Source organism: Rhamphochromis sp. 'chilingali' (genome assembly GCF_963969265.1).
Source record: "Rhamphochromis sp. 'chilingali' genome assembly, chromosome: 3".
In the NCBI taxonomy this organism is placed as follows: Eukaryota; Metazoa; Chordata; class Actinopteri; order Cichliformes; family Cichlidae; genus Rhamphochromis; species Rhamphochromis sp. 'chilingali'.
The window spans coordinates 9,313,588-9,341,432 of record NC_137931.1 but is presented as its reverse complement, the minus strand read 5'-3'; the positions used below and the strand labels follow the sequence as shown (position 1 = coordinate 9,341,432).

General features: G+C 39.5%; 1 protein-coding gene across 1 annotated transcript; it reads left to right on the top strand.

Annotated features, from left to right (window-relative positions):
• The first annotated feature begins 241 nt into the window (after window positions 1-241).
• LOC308393249 (uncharacterized protein) lies at window positions 242-8,117 on the top strand. Its single transcript, XM_080876879.1, has 7 exons — window positions 242-302; window positions 1,778-1,846; window positions 1,957-2,005; window positions 4,984-6,009; window positions 6,169-6,324; window positions 7,142-7,234; window positions 7,509-8,117. Exons 2-7 carry the CDS (start codon window positions 1,824-1,826, stop codon window positions 7,818-7,820), a joined length of 1,659 nt encoding a protein of 552 aa, XP_080733005.1. The 5' UTR covers window positions 242-302; window positions 1,778-1,823; the 3' UTR covers window positions 7,821-8,117.
• Window positions 8,118-27,845: the final 19,728 nt, after the last annotated feature.

The window sequence follows — 27,845 nt, the reverse complement described above, 5'->3', positions numbered from 1 at the left end:
TCTGTGCACTCAAAAAAATCAACTAGGGCATGTGTTTGATTAACAAAGTAGTAATATGTTTACATCACATGAAGAAATCATTTTTATGCTCATTAAATGATTCATTCTTTTTTTTTGAATATAAATCAAAGAAAACTTTGATGAGTTAAATTCGTTCATGGCAATCCAATGAGAATGAGGTCCATCAAACCAAAGGCTCTGATAGCGTCATGTATTGCGCATGCTCCACGCCCACCGGAAAGGTCCGTTGAGAAGTTAACGAGCGCACGTGGAGTTACTTCTTTGGCATACCTGATAGTGAGGTAAGTAATATTTCTTGATATATTTATTTAGGTTAGTGGAGTGAGAGATAAATACTATTAGTTAAAATTTTTTACCTGTGTAGTGTGGAGATTTATATATAGCAGGGAGGTTGTAGACCCAAACATTTTTCAAATGTAAGTCGGTGAATTTAATGTTTTTTTTAAAAACTTAACCGGAGTCGCTAATTGTTGCAACAGAGCAAAAACTGATGAGGTTATTTTGGTAAGTTAGTTTTTTTGTTTTTGTTTCTGTCGACTTTGAATGAGGTGTGTTTCATGGTTATCTGCGTTGGTAGGACTGTTTTTCTTCTCTGGAGTTAGCTAACTTTGAAGAGCGGGAAAGCCGCGTAGAGCCGTAACGTCTTCGCATATAGCTCCATGAATGAAGGGTTACATTCTGCTTAACCGGAGTTGGTGATTGTTGGTAGTAGTGGTAAGACTGACCGACATGGTTTTGGTGATTTTATGAGTGTTTTATGATGCTCTATCTAAAATTCCTGTTTTTGTCAGTGGAGTTTAGTCGCGGGCAACCGCATTAACTGGATTGATGAAAGGTTTAATTCAACTAAACCAGCGTTTAGGGGAGTTAATAACAAGGAGTAAGATAAAATCTGTCACAATAATTGCATGTGCATTTTCTTTTTTTGTAATATATTCACTTAATTTTTGAATTCAGAATGATTTAGGTGGATAATTGTTTGGGTTATAGTTTCTCTGGTGCTCTGCATTAGGCTGACTAACGGTGCGTTCACACCGAACGCGATAGATGCCCCTAGCTGATCTCGTGCACATTTGCACCTCGAAGCGCGTCCAGCATGAACTGGTCGAGGTTTATATGCAATTTTCACTCGTATGAAGAAGAGATCTGGGAGGAAGTAGTGCCAGACGGTATGTTATTAAAATGGCAGCTGTCAATCTAGCGTTTGAAGAAAGAGTCTCCCTTCTCTATTTGCTGTGGAGAGCAGAGCAGTGCCTAAAGGACGTCCTCACTGTACCTGGGTCCATCAGGTCTTCCACAAGCGTGAGCAGTTTGGTGAGTTTCACCACTTGCTCCAGAAGCTCCGTCTGGATGACGGCCGCTTTCAGCTGTACCACCTTCTGTCCCTTGCCGAGTTTGAGAAGCTGCTGTCCCGCAGATTTTACCAACTCGAGCGGTAGACGTGATAAGCGCGAATGCACAAAATGCACCACACAAACTGCAGTGCGTATTTTACTTCGCGCTTCAAAGGCGTCAGTCGTGTGAAGTAGGCAGAAAAGCGTTTTCTCAATGCAAATCTGCTTCCGAAGTTTAGCTGGACCCCCAGTCGCGCTTCATCGTGCTCCTCCATTGACTTTACATGTAAACCTGAAGCTCTGGTCGCGTCTATCGCGTTCGGTGTGTACGCACCGTAACAGTCTTCACATTTCACAGTATGTAGATATTAACACAAATTTGTCAGAGTAATAACTTTGTTTTAATTAATTTCTCTCCCCAGAAATACATCACAAAATAAAGCCACATTCCCATGCTCTGAGATTCTTATGCACCTCCTCAACAATACATGGTAAGTTCATGTTTGCCTTATTATTATTATGTTATTTATTTATTTTTTTTGGATGATGCAGAAGTTTAATCTCCTTGACGTTTTCTAATGCATATTTCATTTTTTATCAGTGACGTGTATGTGGCAGTGCAAGCATTGTGTTACCAGAGAGAGCAGCAGGTACAAATTACTTCAACATTATAAACTACATCATCATTACGGAATAGGTCAACATTATCTGTGCATATATGTTAATTGTCCGTGCACATTTAAGACTTGGAGTGGACTGAACACTCATGTCTATAAAGCTCATTCATCTCAGTTTACACAGACAGCTTCAAGTTCAGTAACTTTTAAATGTGAGTTATGTGACTGCAGTGACGTCTTCTCTGAGAGAGATTTTTTTGTCCATATTGGAACACATCTGCGAAGTAACGAGACAGTTAGTTGTGTGTTTCTTGGTTGCCCTTTCAAGACAAATATTTACAATACATTTTATACACACAAAAAGAGGAAGCATCATCCACACACACTTAAAGATTTTAAAGCCAGTGTAGTTACACGTGTGGACCCAGTTCAAGTGATAGAGTCCTCTGATAATGTAAGGGCTAGCTGTTCTGAAGATGTATCCTATGGTGAATTTGAAAGTGAGTCAGTGACAGAATGTGATAATAGTGCTGTTGAAAATCAGCCCGAACTAATTGAACGGAAATTAGCAGTAATATTGTTGAAATTGGAACACATATTTCATGTTCCAGCAAAAGGATTAGATGAGTTCTTAGAGGAGTTAGTTTTTCTGTTGAGTTCAGCTAGTGTACCTCTGACAAAACGTACAATTACAGAAATTTTTAAGAGCCATAACCTCCATATTAGTCAGGCTGTTATTGAAGAGCTTGCAAATTCTGTATGTGTTTCTAACCCTGTGGCTAAAATATTGGGAAAGTGGGGCCCTCTTGCCACTCCTTATAAAAGAAAACTATACTACATACAAAATTTTAGGGTTGTAGAGCCTGTTGAGTATTTTTTATCGATAGACCAAAGGAAGTCATTTCAGTACATCCCTTTATTACAGTTATTGCAGGAAATATTGAGTCACAATAAATTGCTGGATAGAGTGATTGAAGAACAAATAGCTCAAGAAAATAGAGAGAATCTGAATGGTGATCAGAGGGTTTACAGATCTTTTCGAGATGGGGAGCATTATAAAAGAAATAGCTTTCTAGATGGTGAGAAGTTGAGAATTTCTATTAACCTTTATATTGATGATTTTGAGGTTTGTAATCCTCTTGGGACCTCACGGAAAAAGCACAAGCTTTGTGGTGTATATTGGGTCTTGGGCAATTTACCACCTGGTTCTCATTCAGCCCTTTCATCCATTTATTTGGCAATCCTTTGCAAGAGTGAAGATTTGAGGACATTTGGGTTTGAAAAAGTCTTTGATCCACTTTTGAGAGATCTGGTAACTTTGGAGCAACATGGTGTGTTCATCAGTCAGTTGAACGAGTGTATTAAAGGAACTGTGAGCTGCGTCATAGCTGACAACCTAGGAGCCCATGGGCTGGCAGGTTTTGTGGAAAGTTTTTCTGCTGAATACATATGCAGATTCTGTACAGCTAAAAAATCTGAAATAAAGTCTGTGACTGCTGGTGATTTTGAGCATAGAACACCGGAACTTCATGAATTCCATTTGAAGCGTGCACAAGAAACAGCAAGTGCTTGTTGTGGAGTTAAGCGAGATTGTATTTTGAGTAAGAATCTGAGCCATTTTCATGTCACTGCAGGCTACCCTCCAGATGTAGCACATGATCTGCTAGAGGGCATAATACCAGTGGAGCTTGCGCATTGTTTTTCTTTTTTAATCTCTAAAAAGTATTTCACCTTAGAAAAACTTAACAACTTGATCCAAAATTTTGAGTATAAATGGGCAGATAAAACCAACCGGCCTCATGCAATTCCCCAGACTTTCTCATTAAAAAAAAATATTGGTGGAAATGCACATGAAAATTGGTCTCTGCTTCGTTTGTTGCCTCTAATTATTGGTCCACTTGTTCCAGAGGATGAACCTGCATGGCATATTGTTTTGGATCTGAAGGACATTGTGGAGCTTGTTGTAGCCCCTGTCCAGTCTGATGAGTCGATTTCCTACCTTGAGTGTAAAATCAGTGAACATCGCCAGAGATACCAAGAACTTTTTCCAAACAACAGTCTTCTCCCTAAACATCATTATTTGGAGCACTACCCTGCTCTGATTCGGCATTTTGGGCCTCTTGTCCACAAATGGACAATGAGATTTGAGGCGAAACATAGTTTTTTTAAACAAATTGCTCGCCATACAAACTGTTTTAAGAACATACCTGTTACACTTGCCAAAAAACATCAGCTCGTGATTGCCTCTGACTTGCACTCTTCTGACCATAAGACACCTTTAATGGTAAATGTTGGCTCATCAGTACCAATTGATGTTCTGAAAAGTGATATCGCAGTAGCTATAAAGCAAAGATTACCAGATGAAACTGATGTCCATATTACAAAAAGCGTGTCATACAATGGCATGAACTACAGCACAGGAATGATAGTTGTTCATGGGCAAATATTTGGTTCGCCAGAGTTTGCAGAAATTCTGCAGATTTTTATTTTGCATGGCAGAATATACTTTTTTGTAAAAAAGTTCTCTGCTTGGTATCGAGAGCACTTCAGAGCTTTTGAGCTTGACATGTCACATGCGAGAGAGGTGTCTCTGATTGAGCATGGGGAACTACTCGATGACTACCCGTTAGCTGCCTATTCAGTGGGAGGCCTGCGTCTGGTTACTCTGAAGAGACACACTAACTTGCAGGGTAAACAGGAGTGATGTTTGTAAGTATTTTCCCCCTATATCACCTGGCACAGTAAATAATACATCATACTTTGCAGACCAATTGCTACTTAATTTATTGAGAGTAGATTTCTTTTAAGCATCTTATGCAAGAATTGTCATTAATTAGAAGAATGCAAGACAAATCTGGAAAATGCACTATTCACTTCTCCAGTAAAAAAATTCCTCGAGGCCAAGGTGACATCATCAAATTATCGTTGACATTAGAATTTGTTACACACACTCGCACAATAGTCAATGAGTACATCTTTATTTATTTTTTAAATATTTGATATTTGTCCAGGTCAGCATGATGCCCCAGCCCATAAGACTGAGGATCATTCTCGGAGAAGATGATGCCAGGAAACTAATTTTACCAGCTGGGATATCAGACTCCATTGAGGAATTGTGTCAGGAAATAAAGACAAATTTTGGAGTGCAACAGGATTTTCGTCTTCAATATCAAGATCCTGATTTCGGAAATGATTTTGTAAATCTGACTGCGATCTCTGAAATTAATGATAAAGCAACTTTAAAGGTTGTATACTTGGATAGTGTGCAGTTGCAAAGTTTTACAGAAGATGGAGTGACATGTCAACCAGTGCGAAGTCCAACACATTCCTTTTCAAGCTCTTCAGACACAGACAATACAAGGCCCATTTCATCGTCAGGTTCATCACCGTCTACAAGACTGTCAGTGTGGCCAAGTGTCTTCACAGTCCCTTGTTTCAGCTATGAGGCTGAACTGCAACTTGAAAAGGCCAATGCTGAGTTCATTGCTGGTGGAACTCATTTGACCCCCTCACCAAAACTGAAATCCCACCTTTTAGAAAGGCTGGCTGAAGAAATAATAAAATTTAAAGTCTATCCAACTGACAATGACCTGAATGAAGTTGCAGAAGCCCTTGTCAAACAGCATCCTTGTCTGAGGGAGCAGGGATCCTTTAATGGCTGTTATGGTTGGAAAATTAGCCTCAAGTATAAAATGGCCAATGTCCGGACCAAACTAAGAGGCCTGGGCTGTGCTGAGGTGTTGGTAAATTCACTAAAGAACAAGGCCCAAGACAAAAGTAAGGCAGCATTGAATGTGAAAAAGCCTAGAAGAGCAGAAGTCAATTACTGTCCGCAGTATCCAAAAGGAGAAACCACTGACAGCCTGGAAAAAGAGAGAATTGCACTGCTTTCAGAGGTTCAGAAGAGAAACAATGACAATATAGTGACAATGAAAATGCAGAAGACTTTTTCGTACAGAAGGCAAGAAGTTATTCAAGGACAGCCCTTTATTGCAGATTTTAAAAGCAGATGGCCAGCTCTGTTCACCGAGAAAGAGGTGCATGTCCTATATGTCTAACTTTTAGAGTGTGTTTATGGTTGACCAGTTATTTCTTGCTTCACTAATATTGACATAACATAGTGATAAAACAGCTAATAATTCCTGGTATGTCCTTCCTCTGGTGCATATTATAAGTGCATTGTTCATGTTTTTCAGATTGACAAGGAATTCCTGCGCATATCGACAGTACCGCTGCTATCTAGATTCTTTTATGAGCTAGACTTGTACACTCCACGCATGATGGAGCTCTTTCGAGGCAAAGGTGGGGTGGCTGGCAGAAAAATGAGACACATCATGGTGGCCATCTCCAAGGTGGGTTAGATCTGTGCTTAAGAACTTTTTATGCCCATAATCTGGCAATTTTATGAGCAAAGATATCTATACATATGGTAGGCAAAAGTCCTAAGAGGTTTTCATATTTTATACAAATTATATAAGCATCAGTCTTATATTAATAAGTAATTGATAAAATCGTATGGTTAATTTTGATCAAAATGGGGAAAAAACCCCCAAAAAAAAAACATTAGTGTTGCCTCATTTTGTGTCTGATTTGGTTTAGACAGATGTTTTGAGATGGCTGTAGCTCAGGTGGTAGAGCAGGTCAGCTACTAATCAGAAGCTTGGCGGGTTGGTCCCAAGCTCCTCCAGTGTGCATGCCAAATATCCTTGGGTAAGATACTAACCCCAAGTTGCTCACCGATGCATTCATCGGAGTGTGAATGTGTATGAATGTTAGACAGTAAGCACTAAACCCGGTGGCGCCAGTGTTCGACAGCCTCGCCTCTGTCAGTGCGCCCCAGGGTGGCTGTGGCTACAATGTAGCTTACCATCACCAGTGTGTGAATGTGTGTGTGAATGGGTGGATGACTGGATATGTAAAGCGCTTTGGGGTCCTTAGGGACTAGTAAAGTGCTATATAAATACAGGCCATTTAAACAGTTTAGAAAAAGTGATTGGGTGAATGAATTGTTGTATAAAGGCAGCTTTGAGTGCTCTGAGTAGAAAAACGCTATATAAGAACCAGTCTATTTACCATGTGGCCTTTTGGACTCTTCCAAACTAAGTATTCCTTTTTCAAACTGCTGCCTAAAAGTTAAATATTGTCATTATGGATTCCCTTTTTTCTTAGGATGACACAATACATACAAGACGAGCATGCATCCTGAAGTCCTTGTGTGTCTACCTGAATGAAGACCATGAGAAACTTGTGAAGGAATATACGGTCAGTTATATTCACAAGTTGTTCTGTGTTATGTAATTTGCTCCAGGAGTTATGGGTAATTTCGATATATGAAATGGTAAAATGTGACACCACGTGTGAATAAAAGATATTGCAATTGGTCCTTGTTTTGTTTCATGTCAAATTTCTGAGGTGTGAAACCAGAGACATAGAATTTAGTAAATATATCAGCATATTCACGCTGATTGCTGAATTCCTTTTTTTTTTTTTTCATATGTAGACTCAAACAAATGTATTATTATATTTTACGTCACAGAACACTGAGGCCAACACTGAAGCCATGGAACAAACTGTGATGGGAGTGTATGTCATACATCAGGAGGGTGCGGAGCCTGGAGATGACCCAGAGAACATCGGTGTCCTGATTGAAGGCGTGGAGGTTCTCACTGGTTTGAGGAGCATTGCAATTGCTTGTGCTCTGTTATTTGGACTGATATACTGTCTGAACCTAAGCTACCCACCGGAGCTCAAATGCACTTTTGAAGTCTTGCAAAAGATTATCATGAAGCTGGATGGACAGAGGTTGTCATCCAAGGCACAGTTCCTAAAAAACAAGCTAATGGGGTGAATGAGCTTGAAACAGACTCATGCAAGCCAGATTTTTTTTTTTTCAAGGTTTCTGCAATGCAAATATGTGTTTACTGTTTTAAAGTTTAAAATTGTAAGTTATAAAATGTTCATATAAACTATGTGGTTTGCTCTGTGGCTATTACACAAAGATTGTTCGTCCATAACTTAAAGTCTTATACACTTGAAGTGTAAACACTGATTTTTGCCAGATGGCAATTGTTACAAAGGCAAATGCACACTGGTTTTCACAAATTGTTTGAGTGGAGCAGTTATGCTCAAAATTGAATGTTTTCTCCACACATTAATAGCATAAAGTCACTATTAATGGATACAGCCTGATTAAATGGAGGACTAATGTATGCAAGCAACATAGTAATGTTGTAATATTATAGTAATGTTGAATGTTATGTCTGAGCTTTAAATTGTGTTAAAATTCATATTGTTGTTTGCAATGCATATTTTACTACATTTTACGAAAGTTGCTTTGGGGATAATATTTTTTGTCTGCAAACTATTCAACAGACTTATTTCATTTTTATTATTATTAGGGTTAGGGTTATTTTATTGTATTTTTTCTTTCAGTCAGCATGTCTTGATCTGGAAGTTCTGTGGTCTTGGTATGAGATCGTTAAAGGGGAGAAAGCTAGGCTGAACTGGGATCCTGCCAACTGTTTTAAGAATGTTCAAGCAAAATAAAAGATGGTTTTGCAAGTTATCATTTATGTATGTTTCATTAATTTAATTAAAAGTAATGTTTACATAAGCAATACAAACACTAACTGAAACATGATTGGTGTAAGTACTACAGACATAAATTACATTTGTTCATTCAACAAGATTAACATTGGTGTAACAAACAAATATTTTACTAGTTCATGTAACAAGACTGACTTTTGATGTGCCAAAGTGTTTAAACAATATAGCATGAATTTAAATTAATTTAATTAGACTAACTTGGTACAAACATGTTAACTGAATAAAAATCAAATTAACTGAATGTTAATGTTTAAATTATGTTACACTTACAAACATATTTAGTGTTGAAACAACACAATCAAGATGGATTGATTTAACATGATTTGTTTAGATGGAATATAGGTGGCAAGATGAAATTAAGTTCATCCAATGAATTATTTTTTTGAGTGTGTCCAGAAACTCTTCAATGCCACAATCTTAATAAACTGCTTTGATTTGGTAGGGTTCTTCCAGGTTTGCCTGAATTCTACCATTAATTCTGCTCAGCAGTTAAAGCTGTTTGGATTTGTCATTGCTGTGTTCTGAGTAATACAAAGATACTTTGAAATCTGGTTTTGTGTCCAGCCTCAGGTGCATCTGTAGAAAACAGGAATATAACATGATAGCATGGAATCCCATTTTGAACCCGTTCCAAATGTGCTTTGGATCCGATTTAGAAAAAAATCACCAAATCATGCTTTTTGCTCTCGAGTCTTCTTTAAGTCTGTCTGATTATAGGCTGGCAATCAGAAAAACAAGGATCATCCCGCCTACTCTTTACCAGAAGCATGATTCTGCTCCACCATGTGTGGCTCAATCAACCAAGACACACTTTCTTTGCCCCCCATTAAAACCAGGCATTTAAACACAGCTGTTATTTTGTCATCCATGACCTTCGAGCTTCTGTTTTATATTCAAAAATGTCACATTTGTCTTTGTCCACTGATTCAAGTGAAATACATTTTACACCATGTCCTTTGAAAAGATCATCATATGGGTCCTGTCATTGGTCTACACTAAGAAATATATCAATAAGATCAGTAGAAATTTAATTTAAAAAAAATGTTGTTAACGTGGGCTCATCTGCAAAAAATGTTAGTGGTAAAAGTGGTAAACTCTACAGTGATAATGTTTAAGTTAATTGTTTTAGTATCTGAACCCTAAATCATTGAGCTATTTTGATGAAGGTTTGATAAAAAGCCTTTAAGGGCTCATTTTGCTTCACTCTTGATACGCTCGCTGCATGGTTTAGCCTATCTGGCAGAAATACTGCCCTTTAAAATGACTATTGCAGCTCAGCTTATAGATGCTTAATTTTTTTCCTTAAATCATCAAAATATCTGCAGAATGTCCAGAATCAGTCATGTTCAGTGCAGTTGATTGGACATGATTTAAGGCTTGTCTCAAATCCAGCGTCCAACAGAGAATCTTGTTAAGACATTGCTCTGAGAGAAGAATGAAGACACCAGGGCTTCATTGCAAATGGTAAAGACCTGGAAACAGCATGATTTAGGAGGTTATAAAGGAGACAACGGTAACCTTTACCAAGCTTCAGAATTCTCAATGCTTGCTAGTGTTAGCTGATAATGTAGCGCTACACTCTCATCCGAGCATCTCCACTTCTGGCTCCAAGAAAACCAGCATAGCCATAGTGATAACAGTGAGGCTTCAGAATTGGGCTTCACAAACTGTGTATTATTCCTCGTCAGGTCTTGACCAGCGCAGACTTGATGACGGTACTGCTGCTAAGCCATGTGCGTAAATACGTGCATCACTCTTAATTTAAAGAAGCACTCACTGCTTCTGCTCCAGTGATGCTGCAGTCATTTATTAAAGTCAAAGGAACTGAAACACAGCCAGCTGTGGGCAACAAACAGAACATTTAGCAGGGTTACTAATGTGTCTGCAAAATCCCAGTTTACACCTGAATGACGCTGTTGTAATATTCAAACATTAACCTGATTCATTTCTTTCTACGTTAGAAGCTGGATTTTGATAGATGTTTTAACATAGCATGTAACAGATGAAATCAGAATGGAAAGTATAAGAAGGAAAATAGATGAAAAGCTGATTTGTGGTGTTCAAGGAGGTCTGTGTGTGCACATCTGCAGATTTAAACTGAGGCTGTTTTTTTCTGCTTTTGTTCTCTCTGCAGTTTTCATTAAAGCCTTTCTGTGAAGAAAAATGGTATGGATGCTAGAGTTCTTATGTATTCGTGGAACAGTGCCAGCTGCTCTCCATGCACAAACTAAAACTAATTTCTTTCCTACAGACAAAACTTTTCCTGCCCAGTGATTTGACTGGGATTTACAAATCAGGGTAGGCAGTCCTCTTATTTCCTTCTTTCTTCTCTTTGTTCTCAGCTAAACCAGAAATCTGAGGTCATGAGTCCTTCAAGAAAACTCGCTTTAGATTGCACACAGCTCAAGACTGAGATGAAGATTCACCCTTTAGTGCGACTATTACCTCGGGCACCCAGGATGCCGCAAGAAGATCCTGGAGTGGCTTCTAGACAGCTCCTCTCTGGCTGCTCTTGTGACCTGATAAAACCTGGACTTTAAGTCTACCTCCAGCATCACAATGTAGCAAACCCAGCAAAAGTTTAGACTGCATGATAAATGGACTATTTGTTTTTTATCTAGCAACACATTCAAAATAAAAAAAAAAAATAGTAATTTTGTTTGATGTGTAGCTAAAACCTCCCACACTGATCTCCGTGTGAAGCATTCTCCCTGTGTGGCTCTGGCTCCAAGGTTGACAAACTCTTGTTTTTCCAACTCAAGTCCAACTTTTGCTCCACAAAAATAAATTAATGACAAAATCCCAGAGGGAGCTTACTAAAATAAAAAGAAAATCGGGAGGAAGCGGGAAGAAAAGAGACAAGGTTTTCAGCTTCACAAAGCGGGGGCTTTTGACAGCTAGACATGAGACTGGCCTACTCTTTTCTTTCACCTCTGCTATTCATTCCCCTTATTGGGCTTTTCTTTCTGATCTGTCTCTTCTCGCCATCTCCTTTCTTCTCCCCACAGCATCAATGACCCTGGAGGGTTGGCAGCCTGTGAGCAGAAGCTAGTCAATCAAGATTTGAGAAGAGAGGGAGAAGATCCAAGACATCATGCCGGAATTCAGACGGCACGTTGTTAACTGTGCGCACGTGTGTGTGCGCGTGCGCAAGTATCTGCGTGTGTGTGTGTGTGTGTGTGTGTGTGTGTGTGTGTGTGTGTGTGTGTGTGTGTGTGTGTGTGTGTGTGTGTGTGTGCTCCAGCAGGGGGTTGTCAGAACAGGTTGGCCTGACACAGGAGTCGGTTTCAGAGGTTGCCTAGGAAATGAGGCGGAAACCATTCCACTAACTCCGTTCTTAAGACAGACAGGGAAAGTGACTTTGGGAGTTAACAACAACTCTCTGAAAGGACACGCTGAGCTGAAGCTACAGGAAAGTATTATTTACCTCTTTTAGAATTTGGAGAAATGACCAGGACTTCAGTCAAGAATTTGTAATGACCTCTGGAGCATGACGTTTATCTCATTTAGACACCTTGCAAGTCACAGAGACAAAGCAAATTAAAAATGCATGGTGGTTTGGCTGCTGTGTAGAGTTCGGGAGCACGTCGCTACACAGAGCAGACGGTCGGCAATAAATGGAGGCAGCCTGGTTTCTCATTTTTCAGGCACTTTCTGCAGGATGACTTGATTTCTTACCTGATGAATGCCGTTCATAATCGGCCTTGTCACAATCTACATGTTATTCATACAAGTGATCTAAATGAAAGTGTGGGTTTGCCTGAGGTCTGAAGGACGTCACCGGAAACCATGGGGGCATTTGTCTTTGAGCTAATGAACTCAGGGAGAAATCCAGGTTTACTCCACAGAAGTGAAAGAGGCCGAATCGAAATATGATTAAAAGCTAATTAAACACACCATTAAATTGGCAACAAATGTGGTTGCCTGTAGTGTACAATGAGGTTCATGTATCACGCCCAGCCGTCCAGCTAAGCGTGGGCTGCTTCATTTGTCACCGCTGTGCGGCTTCGCTGTAGCGTCAGCATTCACAGAAATACTTTTTCTCTCTTGATCAGCTTTCTGCAGGAATTTGGAACTCTGATATCTTCAAAAGTTATAAATCAGTTCAACCAGCTGTTTCACAAAAGTCTGAAAAAAATACGTCAGCTCATGTGGATTGTAATCTTATAGATCTGCACATTATCTTAAGGTAAATGTCTGTATATGGGATTTAGTGTAATCATACATTAGCATTAGAGTGCACATGTATTGAACATATATTATAACTAATTATTGATTATTTGTCTTTTTCCATAGGATTTCACTTTTTTTAAACTCGCTTTTTACGTTTTTTTGGTTTTTTTTATTACTTTCATTAGACTTGTTTTTGTGGAACGGCCACATTGCTACTGTTTTCTTTGTGTGCGTGCATTACTTAGATTGCTAAAGACTTTTTAAAAAATAAAAGGCAACATAATCATCTCAAAAAGTAGAGTTTATCTAAAAATACACATTATAATAATATAGAATAGAATACAGTTCTGGATTGGAAATGAAATGTATCTGCAAAGCTTAACACAGCTAACGACGATAGATAAAATTATGTGCATTTGTAGAACTCTGCGGTAGCGGATATAACGCTAATTGCAAGACGTAAGTAGAATAGATACAGACTATGAGACTGTTTAATGAAATTGCTGGTGTTGTCACGGTTTGCGGGGCAAGCCGTGTGGATTTGTAGTAAGGACCCAAAAGGCGGCAGCTCTGGTGCAGGTGAGTGTTTATTTACAGTGGTGGGTACAAACAGCAACGGGGTGTGAACATGAAACCGAAACCTAAGCTGGGTAAACTAACAACACAAACCAGGAATGACGGTGCAGGGAGGTCCGGGGAAATACATACAGGGAGACCGAGGGGAAACAACACAGACGAACCAGCAACTACTATGACAGAAGACACAACTTAAATACACTCAGAGAACACAGGGGGATTACATACAGGTGGGAACACAGCTGGGAGTAATTAACATGACGAGACTAGGGAGGCAAACTGAAAACACTCACATAAGACACAGACCTTCACAATAAAACAGGAACTTACACATGAAAGGACAAAAACTAAGAAACGCAGACTAGATACAGGAACACACGGGCAGAACAGAGTAAACACTAACCAGAGGAAGAACAGAACCAAAATCGCGAAGAGAAAACACAAAACGCTGGGTCAAAAGGACCCAGGATCATGACAGGTGTAAAGACTGGAAGAATGTCAACACAATGATTCTACTTATAAAAAGATACATGGCAACGCTCAAACTGTCGAGAAGTAAGACTTAGACAATCCTGTGTCCGCTGTGTACTGCTTTGCTTATGTAACTGGCTGTGTTAGATTGTGCTGTGGCTCTGACTCCTCACAAGAATTGAGGTCCTTTTTGCACATGTATGTTATAATAATAGGTAGAATGATGCAGGCTAATTCTACTGTTCTTAAATTCAGTGCACACTTGAAATTAATCTGTGCAATCTGTACATTGTGTGTGTGAGATACATCTGGAAAGCACATTAAATATTAACTATATGCAATTAAAACAATCTCCTGAAGTCATTCACTTGATCTCTAAACTCTCTTCGTTGCATGAAAGGGTTACAATGATCCCACTACTCATTAGTGTGCTGGAACATCCTTTGGTATACATGGTGTCCTTCGTCCTCTTACTTTGCCCTGTCATTTTGGAAGTCCCTCTGGGGGGAAAGAAATTCACACTTAATGACTTCAAAAGAACACACATATGTGTATAATTAGCGTTACTGTTGAGCATTTGGAGGCATATGTTAGTAACGCCAGCTATTCTTTTGTTCTATATTGGAAACGATACATAATGTATAAGGCCAGCTACAGCTAATTAGCTGTAATGATGGCCCTTTTATAGACTGCATGAATAAAATCAATAACAATGCCAAATCTTTACTTACATATTCCACTCATATGCATTATGAATCTTATTAGCTGGCATTTGTATGTGTGTGTGTGTGTGTGTGTGTCTCAGAGGGATGTTTTAATTCACAGCATGGCACCGAATAGCAAGTACTCTGGCTCTGTCTATGATTGTATTGTAAGATCTTTCCTCTTCACTTTTACCTTAAAAGATTGTGAAAGGAGACGAGGGGAGGCGGGAGTTTGAGGGAGAGGAAGGGAGGAAATGTAACAAAACTACAAAGAACTATTTAGCTGCTCAAACAAATAATGTTGGTGTCAGCGTAATGCCAGAAACGCTTCCTCAACCCCCATCCCAAAAGATAATGACCTGGACACACCCCTCTGTCAAGCAAAATAAAAGCACTGCTTCATCAGCCTGTTCTTTTCATTATCTGTTTTTGGCATCAAGGCGTGTTTACAAGACAGCTCCTTATTGTATTTCCTGATCTTATCCTTTGCCCCCTTTCATTTCCGTCTAGTGCCTTTTCATTTAGACTCCGTGATGCAGCACCTATCTTTGCCAAGCCTCGTCAAAGCCCATTGCTAAATATTCAGCCGTCTCAAAGGTGCTATTTCCCTTTCTGCTCATCTCTCCTTCACTGCCTTCACTCGTTCTCGCTCACCTGTTTCTCCCTATCTCTCCTTTCCCATCGTCTTTTCACTCAAAGCTCAAGAGCAACCGTTGCTCTCGGAGGAAATACAGGGCCCTGCCAAAGAATTCATTGAATTTGTTGTACAATTGATCCCTTGGAGGCAAGCTAGGGTTGAGAGTTGGTTGTTGGGGGGGGGGGGGGGGGTGAAGGGGTGGAGACGGGAGGTATGGAAGGGTCAGGAGAACAGGGAGGGAGGGCTAATGTGAAGGGCTGGCAACTGCATCAGAGGGGACTGATTGAAAACAACACAGCAAAGTCTCAGTTGGAACAGATCCTGTTCAAATTTACTCTCTCTTACCTATTTCCCAACACTGAAGTTGGCAAAGTGAGGCACTAGAACAATACAGTTGCCACTCTTTTGTATCCACTCTTCTTGTTCCTTCAGAGGTGATACACATAATGACTGAAGACAATCCAGCGTTTAATCAGCAAAACCGGATAATAAAGTTTGCCTTTAAATCTTTTCAAATATGCAAATTTGCTATTTGTGTTAATCTGATATTGTTTTATACTCCTACTCAATTGTGCTTCTGTGGTTTAACGAACAAAGTGCATGTCTGTCTGCTCCTCACTGACAAGCAAAACATGTGATCCCTAGGCTGTAGCAGTAAGATTGGTGAATTTGCTAAACTACCTGTGCAAAGCTCCAAGGTCTAAGACACTGACAGCATACATGCACAAGTCCTACAGATTAAGATTTGATGTCATCCACCTATCCCTCGATTTGCTCTACCTGCTTATCTGTTTATAAAGTCATAGGGGCCTGGAGTCTGTCCCAACTGGCATTAGGCTAGAGGTGGGATGCAACCTGGGCAAGTCGCCAGTCCATCATAGGGTCTTGTCACCTTGAATCTTCATGTGCAAGTGTGCAGCATGACCAGCTGTGTCCTGCACAGTGTTGTAATTAAATGTAATAAGATATTAAATTCAAGGTAGAGCACACAGTAATGGCAGCAAAAACATATTTAGCAATGCTAATGGGTAATCATTGCAGTTTGGGTTAGTCGGTTAGGCCTCAGTCACATAGCCCTGGAGACTGGTAGGGGACTCTCTGGCAAAAATGTATTTCCCAACATGTTGGCAAGCTGTTACTGGAAGTTGCATGCTGTTGTCAACTGAAACTGGTCACCAAGAGGTTGTATATGCATTATAAAGGTTGTATATGCATTATTGCTTTGGCCACTAGCAGTTGCCCATAGTTTGCATAGAAGATACTGATTTGTCTGCAAACAACAAGATTTTTTGCTTTCAGAGTAAAGTTGTACCACTGTAACAGACACATTTCAAAAGTTGTCACTTTTACCTCTCTGTTTCTAACTTGCATCGTGCTTTTTTTTTTTAAGTTTCTCTACAGTTTGGAGAGTAAATGGAAAGCATGGAAACCATTCGTAGACAAGCCAGAGGCTTTCATGCACAGTAATGGTGATCAAGGCAATTATAAGGGGGCTTCAGTGCTGCACTGCATACCTCTTTGCAACACATGTCACGCTAGCAACTGCCAGCCAGCTCTAGCAATCAGATATCAACTGGTCATGGTATACATATTTTTTGCCCTGTGACAATTGGTTGCCAGCAGTTCACTAACAGGTCTCTAGGCCTGCGTGCCTGAGGTCTTATTTGGTAAGGTCAACACTTTAGTGCATAGTACAACTGTTGGATTGATTTATATGGAAATTTTATAAAGTTTCAACAAGGATAAACCAACTTTAATAACCTGAGTTTTACTTCAAGTATCTTCACATATTTGGTGAGTTTTTTTGGAATGTGTAAAGCCTTAGAGCCACTAGGGCTATATTCATATAAACTCATACAGCAAAAAGGTTGTTTTCAGGGATTCAAATAAATATTTTTTGTTAATACCCTCCATAAGGATGTGCATCGACATCATATATATGTATAAAAGGATTTAGGGGAAAATAAGCATGAGGTTTGAACACTTGCACATTTTTGTGTCTAACATATACACATGGGGCAATCGTGGCTCAAGAGTTGGGCGTTCGTCTTGTAATCGGAAAGTTGCCGGTTCGAGCCCCGGCTCCAACAGTCTCGTTCGTTGTGTCCTTGGGCAAGACACTTCACCCGTTGCCTACTGGTGGTGGTCAGAGGGCCCGGTGGTGCCAATGTCCGGCAGCCTCGCCTCTGTCAGTGCGCCCCAGGGTAGCTGTGGCTACACTGTAGCTTGCTATCACCAGTGTGTGAATGTATGGGTGGATGATTGTGTATAGTGCAAAGCGTTTTGGGGTCCTTAGGACCAAGTAAAGCGCTATACAAATACAGACCGTTTACCAATTACCATGAACAGTGCCAAGTGCTTCCCTTCATCCATAAGACGCTTATGTTCTCACTTTAATATTTAGATGCTAAATTGTCCCGCAAGTGTCTAAAGGAACTATTACTGTGAGCATCTTGAATTGGATCTAAGTTGAACCTCCATGCATCTCATCACCATCGGTGTGTCCGCTAGTTACATTTTGTGATCATAAGACAGTTGAACGTGCATCCCACCCATCATCCACCCCCACACACATACAGATTCAGTGTTATTACAGTGTTCGACACATCTAACCACAGTAATTGAAATCATAATATTCGGTTGCCTCTGACAGGATTTTTGATGGAGTTTCAGTAGAATAGCAGGCTAATGGCTTCCACATAGATTTGCTCATTACAGAGAATGAAAGCTTGCTTTTGTAGGGCGCTGGTGATTATCCACCTGCTCCATTTGGAGCTGAAGAAAAATTGAACCTCCAATTTCCATGGCTTGTACTCATTTAAAGGTCCACGGTGGCATCAAAGGGTGTGGAGTGGTGCTTGTTCTCCTGTGATGAGACACAAGAAAGCCAATCATACAACTACTCCTATGACACAATGCATGATGATGGTGGCTGATGAGCAATTTGTACAAACATAGGTTTTCAAATGCACTATCCTTTTTGCATCAGATGAACTGCATTAAGACAGAGCGTTAGAATAATGGGTCTTTGGATCAATGAGGTAAAAGGCAAAAGAAATTATGGCTTGAAAAAATATTAGAGGTAAAAAAAAAAACCAAAAAAACCTGTTTGAAAATTTTCTAAGTTAAGTTTTCTAAGTTAAAAAAAATGTCAGGGGAGAAACAGAAAGCAGGATAAATGATCTATCCCAACAAGAAGTAGATTCCTGAACTTGGCTCACAGCAGTGTGTGTTTGGAGAATAACCAAGACCAGCAGCTAGCTGCTAGCTTCAAAGACATCGAAGCAGGAGGGTGGATGGTAGATAAACAAAGTTACGCTAGGGGTTTTTTTTTTTTGTTTTTTTTAAAGGGGGGGACGTGGACATGGGAGGGGGGGGGAGACATAAAAGCTTTATTTACTATTAACCCCTTTCGTTTATTTAACTTAACTGTCACTATCTGCTTATCATGCTTGATCGGTATTCCAAAGGTGGTTAACTCCAGCAAGTTTTACAAGCTGCGAGGTATCCATGAGGGGTTGAAATCCCTGTATTTTCTTTGGCTCTTTAGAGTGGAATATAACAGGGCTCACGAGCTGTGCCTTTCCATCCACTGGGCTGATTGGAATAGAGAAGCTGATTCCCTCTGTTTCACTCTCAGCCTAACTAGTTCTCATAGCACTTTGAAGTGCCTCACCCAGAGCTCTGGCAGTCTGCAGGAGACTGATCTCAGACATGGTGAAAGAGGGGTGGGGGGCTGAAGAACAGAGGCACATGTTCGGCACGCGCTCACACTCACAGCTGTAGGATGTGTGGACATAGAAAAATACCCCACCTTGCCTTTTTATATGAAAGTATACTCTTCTGGACATTTTTACTTGCAAGTATTTGCACTTAGCTGCTTAAATAAGCGCCTTTGCTAAACAACCAAAATTTAACCGTTAATGCATATTAAACCCACAGTTCATTGGGATAATAATCACGACCATAATCAGTGTTGCATATTTTATTTGAATTTACTTAAACTCTGGAAAGAGCTGCAAATGAGAAAACTGCTTGCCAATTTTGGGCATTTTAAAGTTCCCGAATTGCCTGAAATGACTTTTAATTGACTCACAATATGTTGGCGCCCTTGAAAATATACACTGATTCTCTGGCTTGAATTTCACTTCCAGTCGGCCTCATTGCAAATGAGCTTCGTTTCCCCCTAGTAATAATATTACCATCGTTACACAGATGACTACTCCCTCCACTTCTTAGCCTTAAATGCTCTGAAAATCCCCAAATCTCTACCTTGAAATGCACTTCCACAGTGCTACGAGCAATACGCCCCAAGCTACAATCCATCTGGGCAATAATTCCATTACTATATAGAGCTTAGCATATAAGGGCATCGCATCTACCTCAAAAACACACTGACTTACCAGACTGAAATGTGCCCTCAGTCTGCTTGACTTCCTCGGCATTCATCCCCATAGTAACATCTCAAAGGCTGAGCAGACATACACAGTCTGAGGTACAACATACAAGTACAGAGCAAGAGCAGCTGCTGCTTTCTTAGTTTAGGATTTAAAACTTTATTTTTATCTTTTATAGTTTATCTTTAGAATGGGACTTTTAGCATCATATCCATGTTAGATGGATTTTCCCCTACACTTTGGCGTTTGTTTAAACATTTTAATGGTCAAGACCCAACAAATGGAGGCAGGCATATGCTGTTGCTGTTAAATTTTCGAAGATGGGATAACCTAGTGTTAATTGCGCTCTTCAGTTCTGTCAACAGCCATTGTTTTGTCAGCAGTATTTTTAGAGGTAGTTACATTTCAGTTAATAATTCATGTTTAACCTCTCAGAGATCTGACACACCCATGAATAAAAATGAAACAATAAACACAAACTGGTAAAAAGCCACCTCGACCTTGCTTAGCTTAATCAAAACACAATGAATTATTGATTGTATAAGACAAGCACAACTATGATGGCATCCACTAGTTTAAGGATCCCATGTGTAAACTATTAACAATACTATTGTGGGTGTTGCCATGGAGACTCTTGGGAAGTGACCCGAAGTTACCAAATATAGACGTGCTAATGCTAGCAAGCTTGATTAGCAAGGTGGCTTGATAGACTGAATGGATGGAACACACAGATAAACAAATCTAGTGCTAACTAACATATGAACAATTACACACCATTCGATATCCCCGTGTTGATGTCATTTCTTCATCACCTTAATAATGTTCAGCATCAACGTCAAGACTGACCAATGACATTAGCTTAACATTCATTTAGCATTAGCCAAGAAGCTATCTTGTTTTGCTAGAGAAAGTTTTTAATAGCATTAGGGGAGTAACCTTAATTTAGATAACAGCAACCTAACTTGATAATATATTTGTAATATTGTATCACAATATAACATAATATAACAATTTTTTCCTCACAGTGTTGATCCTGGACCAACATTATTATATAGACACCTTTATGCTTCAGTTTTGGCGAGTGAATTTCAAGTAGCAGACTTTCTTGATGGACTACTGGTAACTGAACACCCAACCATATTATATGTCAGATAATTGCTCCAAAAGACATTAACACCATAGACAGTGTGGAGAAATCCAATTCCACAATGCAAATTGACAGCTGTATCTTTAGACCCAACCGGTCACAGCAGATGGCTGCCTCTCCCCGTTAACAGGTTTCTTCCTGTTAAAAGGGAGTTTTTCCCTCCCACTGTTGCTATGTGTTTGTTCATAAGGGAACATCTGATTGTTGGGCTATTCTCTCTATAATTGTAGGGTCTTTAACTTAAAATATAAAGCCCCTTGAGCTGACTGCTCTTTTAATTTGTTGATATATAAATAAAAAGTAAATTGCTTTGTTTTACTTTTTCCCATCAGGGTCTATCGGGATTGACTTGCAAAAGGAGGCAACCTCTAGTGGCCATTCAGAAAATTACCATTTCTAGAAATTTCACATTGGGGTTAATTTTAATTAATTGTTATTCTACCTGAGGGTAGAATAACAATTAGGCACAAATAAAAACTTTGAAGATGAAAGGGGGGAATTTTTTATTTTTCACCCATAAAACAACATAAAAAGTTCAGAAAGCGCCGACGTAAACATGGCAGTGTGTGAGCAATGCTAAAAGGACCATTGTAGCAGGGATTCTGTGTTAGCTGCAGCTATTTAAAGACGTGTAAGTGTGATGTAGGAGGTTTTTGTTGAAAGAGCATTTTTATCATTCTTTAACAGTGGGAGGTTCATATTCACATTCACTTATTGTGGGTGTGTTGGGCAGCAGCAGTGCGATTAAAGCTAGACAGTCTGATTACCATTTGTGATCGAGTTGCTTAAAGTGTACATGTAAATAAAGGCCCAGAATTCTGCTGTCATGATCAGTGACAGAGCAAATCTAATTATAGTTAGGGGCGATTATTCAAACCCGCCAGTTAGCTGTTGTACTGTCAGCACAGATTTCCTCACAGCTCTGTGGAAATGAACCAGAAGACCTCCACTACAACACTGTCCATCTCACTCTCAGCTGCAGTTCCTCCTCAGAATTATACTATCACTACAGATAACCCTCCCATATGTTCTTTTACCTCCAAATACACTGTGAGTCACCTGAGTGAAACTGCAACTCACCTTTTTTCCCAGAATAATCCTTTCTGGCAATATTTCAGAAGTTTGCTGGGCAGATTGCTTGTTGATACAAATACGTTAACACATCAGCACACACAAGCACCCACATGCATACATGCATGAAATGTTTAGAGGATGCCCAGGGAACCTTACAATTCAAGGTGTTGCCTCGGTATTTATGTCCTTCCCCTGGTGTGCGTTTGACCCATAAAATTACTAAGCCAAATGGATGTTTGACTCAAAACATCACCCGTAGGATGTTTATGCAGCACTGCGAAGCGCAGTCTGCTTCAAATCGCCCTGAAGTAATTGCAGGGCTTTCCAAAAGCCCGTGATTGCTCTTCCAAGCTGTAGCGTTAACACATCTGATTGGGGGCTGAGATATAAAGGTGCTTTGAATGTGGGATGATTTGGGTAAAAGATGGTTGGAAAGGGATCTGTGTGGTTACATAAATCCACACCTTGGGCGATGTCTTATGCTGGAGCTGGAAGGAGTGAGGGTGGAGGAAGCATAAGCTTTGCAAGCTGTTGCACACGGGGACAGGGAAATGATCCCAGGCATCTTGTTTGCATTGTCTTGCGTGGCCATTGTTTGTGAATGTCACGCAGCAGCTTCCAGCTCTCAGCGTGATGGAGAGGGTTGAAGCTTAGTACTATGACACATACACACATGTACGGATATGTGCAGACACACACATACACACACATACACAGTTTCAGTGTTGCAGAGGGTAGGACAGTAGATTTTTCCCCAAAGCCGCAGTCTGAAAAAGCTCCATTACAGTGTGTGTATCGCCCTCTTCTGTTCAACCACATGAACTGCACTCAGTTCCATTAGCTGACCCAGACTTTCTACTCTTAAATTTGCTTACTGTTTTTCCCTCTATTCGTGTTTCTCAGTCTGTTTTTTAGTCATTAATCCTTAATGGATGGGTGATTGAATGTTCAACTGTCAAAGAAAATGCTGCTTTATGGAGAACCACGCGCTGAATTTTGTCAGCTTTGTGTGTGTTAATTATAGAGGCGGTGACACATCTCGACAAGCATTGCCTGCTTTAGCAGCATACCCTTTTACCAGCAGTATTAGCCAAAGGTTTTAGGCACTCAAGGTTTAGAATCTTATCCAACATCAAATACCATCTGGGCTTCTGATGAGTCCCAAATACATTCTGTACCATGACAACAGGACTAAAAAAAAAAAAAAAAAACTACAAGAGCAAGGACTCCAGCTACAGATGGTGTGGCCTTCAGAGAGGCATGATCTTGACATCTTGGAGTACGGGATTACATGGAGGGACAGAAGGAAGAGAAAAGCAAAGTACTGTGGCAAATTCACCGAGATGCTTGGGAAGTACATGCCAAGTACTTTGGCAAAAGCTGTACCTCAGTAAATGCTAGTTTAAAGGCAAATTATAGTCACACTGCAGATAGTGATGTTTTATGTTTGCAACACTTACACATATAGATATTTAAGATATAAATGTATAGTTTTATGTCTCAGTACAACATAATGGTTACTTTGAGAGTTTGATTGATTGTTTTGTTTTGTAACATGTAAAAATATATATTAAAAAATATTCTAAAAGCATTTATTTTCCATGAATAACTCTACCGCACAATTTACATGCTCAACAAGGAGTAGGATGAAGTATACGCTTACTTAATTTCCCCCCCTAAAAAGTATTTAAGAATTTATAACTGCATAGAACTCCATACTAACTCAGTTCAATTTTATTTATATGGCATATATTGCAATTCAATACAACACTTGCCTCAAGGAGATTTTATATGGTAAAGACTACAATAATATAGAGAAAACCCCAACAATCAGACGATCCCCTATTAGCAAGTATTTGACAACAGTGGGAAGGAAACACTCCATTTTAGCAGGAAGAAACCTCCAGCAGAGCCAGACTCAGGGAGGGGCAGCCATCTGCCATGACTGCTTGAGTGTGAGGACACACACACAGTCTGCACATAAAACAATATAAACTTCACAAACCAAAACAACAATCTCCATTTTTACATACACCCTGTGATTAAGAGCCATCTAAATTCCAGTACATTGGGAAAATAACCTTTATATATATATATTTTAACTGAGTTCTGTTTGGACATGGCTGACATTTCACACTTAAACTGTTCCACAATTTTACACCATATATGACTATAGGGTAACATTATAAAACAGTTTCACTCAAAACTTTACCCGACACTTCTCAAACATTTTAGGTAAAGAAATGCAGGTAAAAAGTGTTAATGCCAAGGTATTACCATGGCTCTTGCAGAGCAAAAAATCATAACAATAGGGGGGGGGGGAAGACATGTAAGAACACTTGACTCTGGCAAGTCAACAAACAAACATTTTGACTGAGTTCAAAAATCAGAAAATGCTATCAACAGTCAGGAAAAAGGACTTTTTTTCTGAATGATATATGAACAAAACCCTCCATAGAAATCTTCAGAAGGCAAGACAAGAATAAAACTGGAAAATCTGATGTATGCAAGTTCTTCTGAAGTAGAGATATATGACATTCTGAGATTTCTGAGTGTATGTGGAGATTTCGCAAGAATAAAGAGGAAAAACTCGTTTTTAGACAACAGCATTTAATGAAATACCACCAACTAAGTATGTATAAACCAAAAGAGAATAAAACAAATGAAATAAGTAAAATTAAAATATATACTTTGGATATTTCCTGTATTTTGAGAAAAGAATGATATTTTGGTTCCTGCAGACTATCAAAATATGAGTATTTCTTGTAAATCAGCTATTCAGAACAGGTATCTTTGCATTGCTTTAATCCTGGATTAGCTCTACTGCTGTACTTTCAAAATATTGATTCTTTATAGGTCAGTCGAGTGCTTTGGGGAGCCTTGGTAAAAAAAAAAAAAAAGAGAAAATATACCTTTGTTTTTTTTTCTGGTATTCACTGAAAAAAAAGTTTAAAAGCCTTTTTAAACCTTAATTAAATATTGATAGTATTTTCAAACTTCAAGTCAGCCTCAGAAGTTTTAGGCCTCATTTATATATCTGTTTTACCCAGTTGGCACAGACCACTGCATGAGCCACAGTGTGATTCAGTGCCACAGTGAAAATACAAGGACCACTGAATTTTCAGCTTATCCCTGTCACCCCTCATCTACTTCAGGCCCACCACGGTTCAATACATGCTGTGTGTATAGAGGTATGTAATTGAATGTTACCTATACCTTTCACTGCTCACAGGTTCTCAGTGAAACTGAAACTCTATCAAATACCCTTCTCAAAAACAAGCCCCCTCCGGTGTAAAGGCACCCATCGGTATGAAGTGAACACTGCAGCAGCAACTTTCTGGTTTTATCTGTGGTGATTCTGTGGAAACGTAAGTGAATCATGTGGCCTTAATTTCAGCGACAAAGATCATTTGTAGGTAACTGATGAATTTAAAGGAGATGTTTATGCTAATTTTAAAGTTGACATTATATCTATTAGACTCTACCGAGGCTCTTTTGCATGATTACAGTTCAAAATAATCTTTACGAATTTCATACTTCACATCAGTGCCACCCATGAGTTCATTCACAGCCTGAAACAAGTACTTGTAGCTTCCTTACCCCTTCACTTTAACCCCTCTGTCTTCTAACTGGCTACCTCTCTCAAACAGAAGGTTTGAACTTGCCTGAGAGGACCATAGTTCATAAAAGATGGGACTAGCTATCATGACATCACTCAATGGTTTCTGAAACCTCAAAATGCGCATTTTTACTGTCAGCATCTTGGTTGCAGAAAAGGGGCAGGTCTGGCTGACTGTAGATAATCCTCAAATTTAAAACATGACCAAGACCAAAAAAATTACAGAGCCTCACAAGGGACATTGGAGAAAAAATTACATGTACTTTTGCAAGATCCTGCAAAAGGGTTGCGAGATCGTGAGGAAGACTGTTTTTTCTTCCTGCATTTATCATATTTCCATCCGTACTTGTGAAGCTGTACTGCAGCTTGTTGTCAATGAATTCAACCAAGACTGCCAGGCACATCTTGCTATGACTCTGTCCCCTTACACTTCCTTTACACTGTCAAAATAAAAACCTATGAATCTTTCCCATGGGTGAGTGTTTTCCATTGCTATGTCGAGTCGCAAAAGCAACTCGACATCTCGAAAAACTTTTTCAGAATCTTCCTTTTTTTTTTTTTTCTCCAATGTCCCTTGCAGGGCTCAATATGAATCAAAGTGAGTGTCAAAACAGAAAGTCATTTTTCTGTAGACTCTGATGGGGTCGGAAGCCTTTTTTTTTTACCATAACTGTGGCCATCTGGTGGTCTTCTGATAAAATGCAGGTTAAGGCAACTTTGGACTGGCTTCCTTTTTCTGACATGGAAGCTAAATCCAGACTCTATACTTATGGTGATCATATTAGGAATGTCGACTATCAGTGACATCATACAGAGCCAAGAGCATAAAAAAACCATAAAACACAACGTGTTTAGAGCACTCTGAGCTGTTGACTCACATGGATTTATATCAGATATGTTGACCTGACTGTTAGAAACTTTGGCCGCATTTAATTAACCATCCAAAATAGTTTAAATACAATGTATGAATGTACTATTGCAATCCTTGTCCAAGTATGTCCACTGTCCTTGCTTTGCTTGCATATGTTCACCTTACTGTGTTCTGTGAATTTATATTTCATTTTGAAGGTTAGTTTCTCACATTACTCTTATTTTCACTCCCCTCCTTTGTTCCTTTCCCTACCCTCTTTATTGTCTCGATTGAGTCCCCTTGTGCCTTGTCATCCCTCTCCCAGGTGTGTGTGTGTGTGTGTGTGTGTGTGTGTGTGTGTGTGTGTGTGTGTGTGTGTGTGTGTGTGTGTGTGTGTGTGTGTGTGTGTGTGTGTGTGTGTGGACTGACTCTTTGGAAATGCCATAGTATTTTTGCAACTGCTGTTCCTCCTCCTACACCGTTGACAGCTGGGTCTACACTTAATTATTACCTCAAAGTGTGACAGTAAAAGCATAATAGGTCCACTTTAAGACCTGTACAGTACCTTTTTGATTAGTTTTTATTTATTTATCTATTTTTGTAAGTGTTCGCTGGTATTTTGGAACCACTTTCTGTCCTGAAACAGGGATTTCTGCCAAAGCGCCTTGGCTTTTTATTTGACAATAAAAACATTTGTTGCCTAACATTTATCACCTCTCATTTGTTGCCCAGGTTCAGCTCTTTCAGTTTTTTAAAACAGTCGTACGTGCCAAGAAAGTCCTGGATTTTTCTTCAAAGTACCTTCAAATAAATGAGGGATGGTGTTTAATACAATTCTGGGACAACCTCACTGAGAATTACACATTGTCATTCACTTTCCTATCTCACCTTGCAGCTGAGGTTATATAAATCCAGTCAATTATGAGGAAGGCATTTGCAAAAGGACATATTTCACTATCAAATCAATAAATGTTCCAGCAAAAAGAGAACTCCATTCTCTACTTTCATAGCAAGTGGAATAACTTTTTTTTTAGTCATTACTGCAAAAATGTTTTATTTGAATCAGCGCAAAGACTTCTCTGTACTCTGCACATGGGGATATTGAAAACCCTCCTGGGGAGCAATTGTTGATGGAGGTAACTGTCACTCTTTGAAATCCTAATTTGCTGTAAGACAGAAAGCAAGCTTGTCAACTGAGAAATTTGCTACCTATATTTTCACACTATTCCCTTCTGTTTAACGTAAATGACATAAATGACAGTCTGTCGCAGCAGAGACAAGTAACAAAGCTTCACCACAATATCCATACCTTCAGTAGAACAATCTCCCTGTTTAGCTTGTACATGTGCAGTAATGTGCAAAAGTCTTGAGGCACCTGTCCTTTTTCTTTCTTTTTCTTGTTTATTTTAGAGCAAGACCTTATTTTTTATTTAGTTTTTATTTTGTCCTGATACCTAACAGGCTGTGCCATTGCATAGCCTGTAAAGGTCTTCGCGTCCCTCCATGGATAAGCTTCCTCAGACCATCACCCTCCCATCACCAAACCGGTCATGCTGAATGATGTACACAGGCAATATAACATCCTCCATGTTTTTTAGACCCGTGTACATCTGTCACAT

Coding starts and splice junctions, on each gene's coding strand:
- LOC308393249 (XM_080876879.1), top strand. CDS start 1,824: ATGCACCTCCTCAACAATACATG. Junction 2,006..4,983: donor GTTACCAGAGAGAGCAGCAG/GTACAAATTACT, acceptor ATATTTGTCCAG/GTCAGCATGATGCCCCAGCC. Junction 6,010..6,168: donor CTCTGTTCACCGAGAAAGAG/GTGCATGTCCTA, acceptor CATGTTTTTCAG/ATTGACAAGGAATTCCTGCG.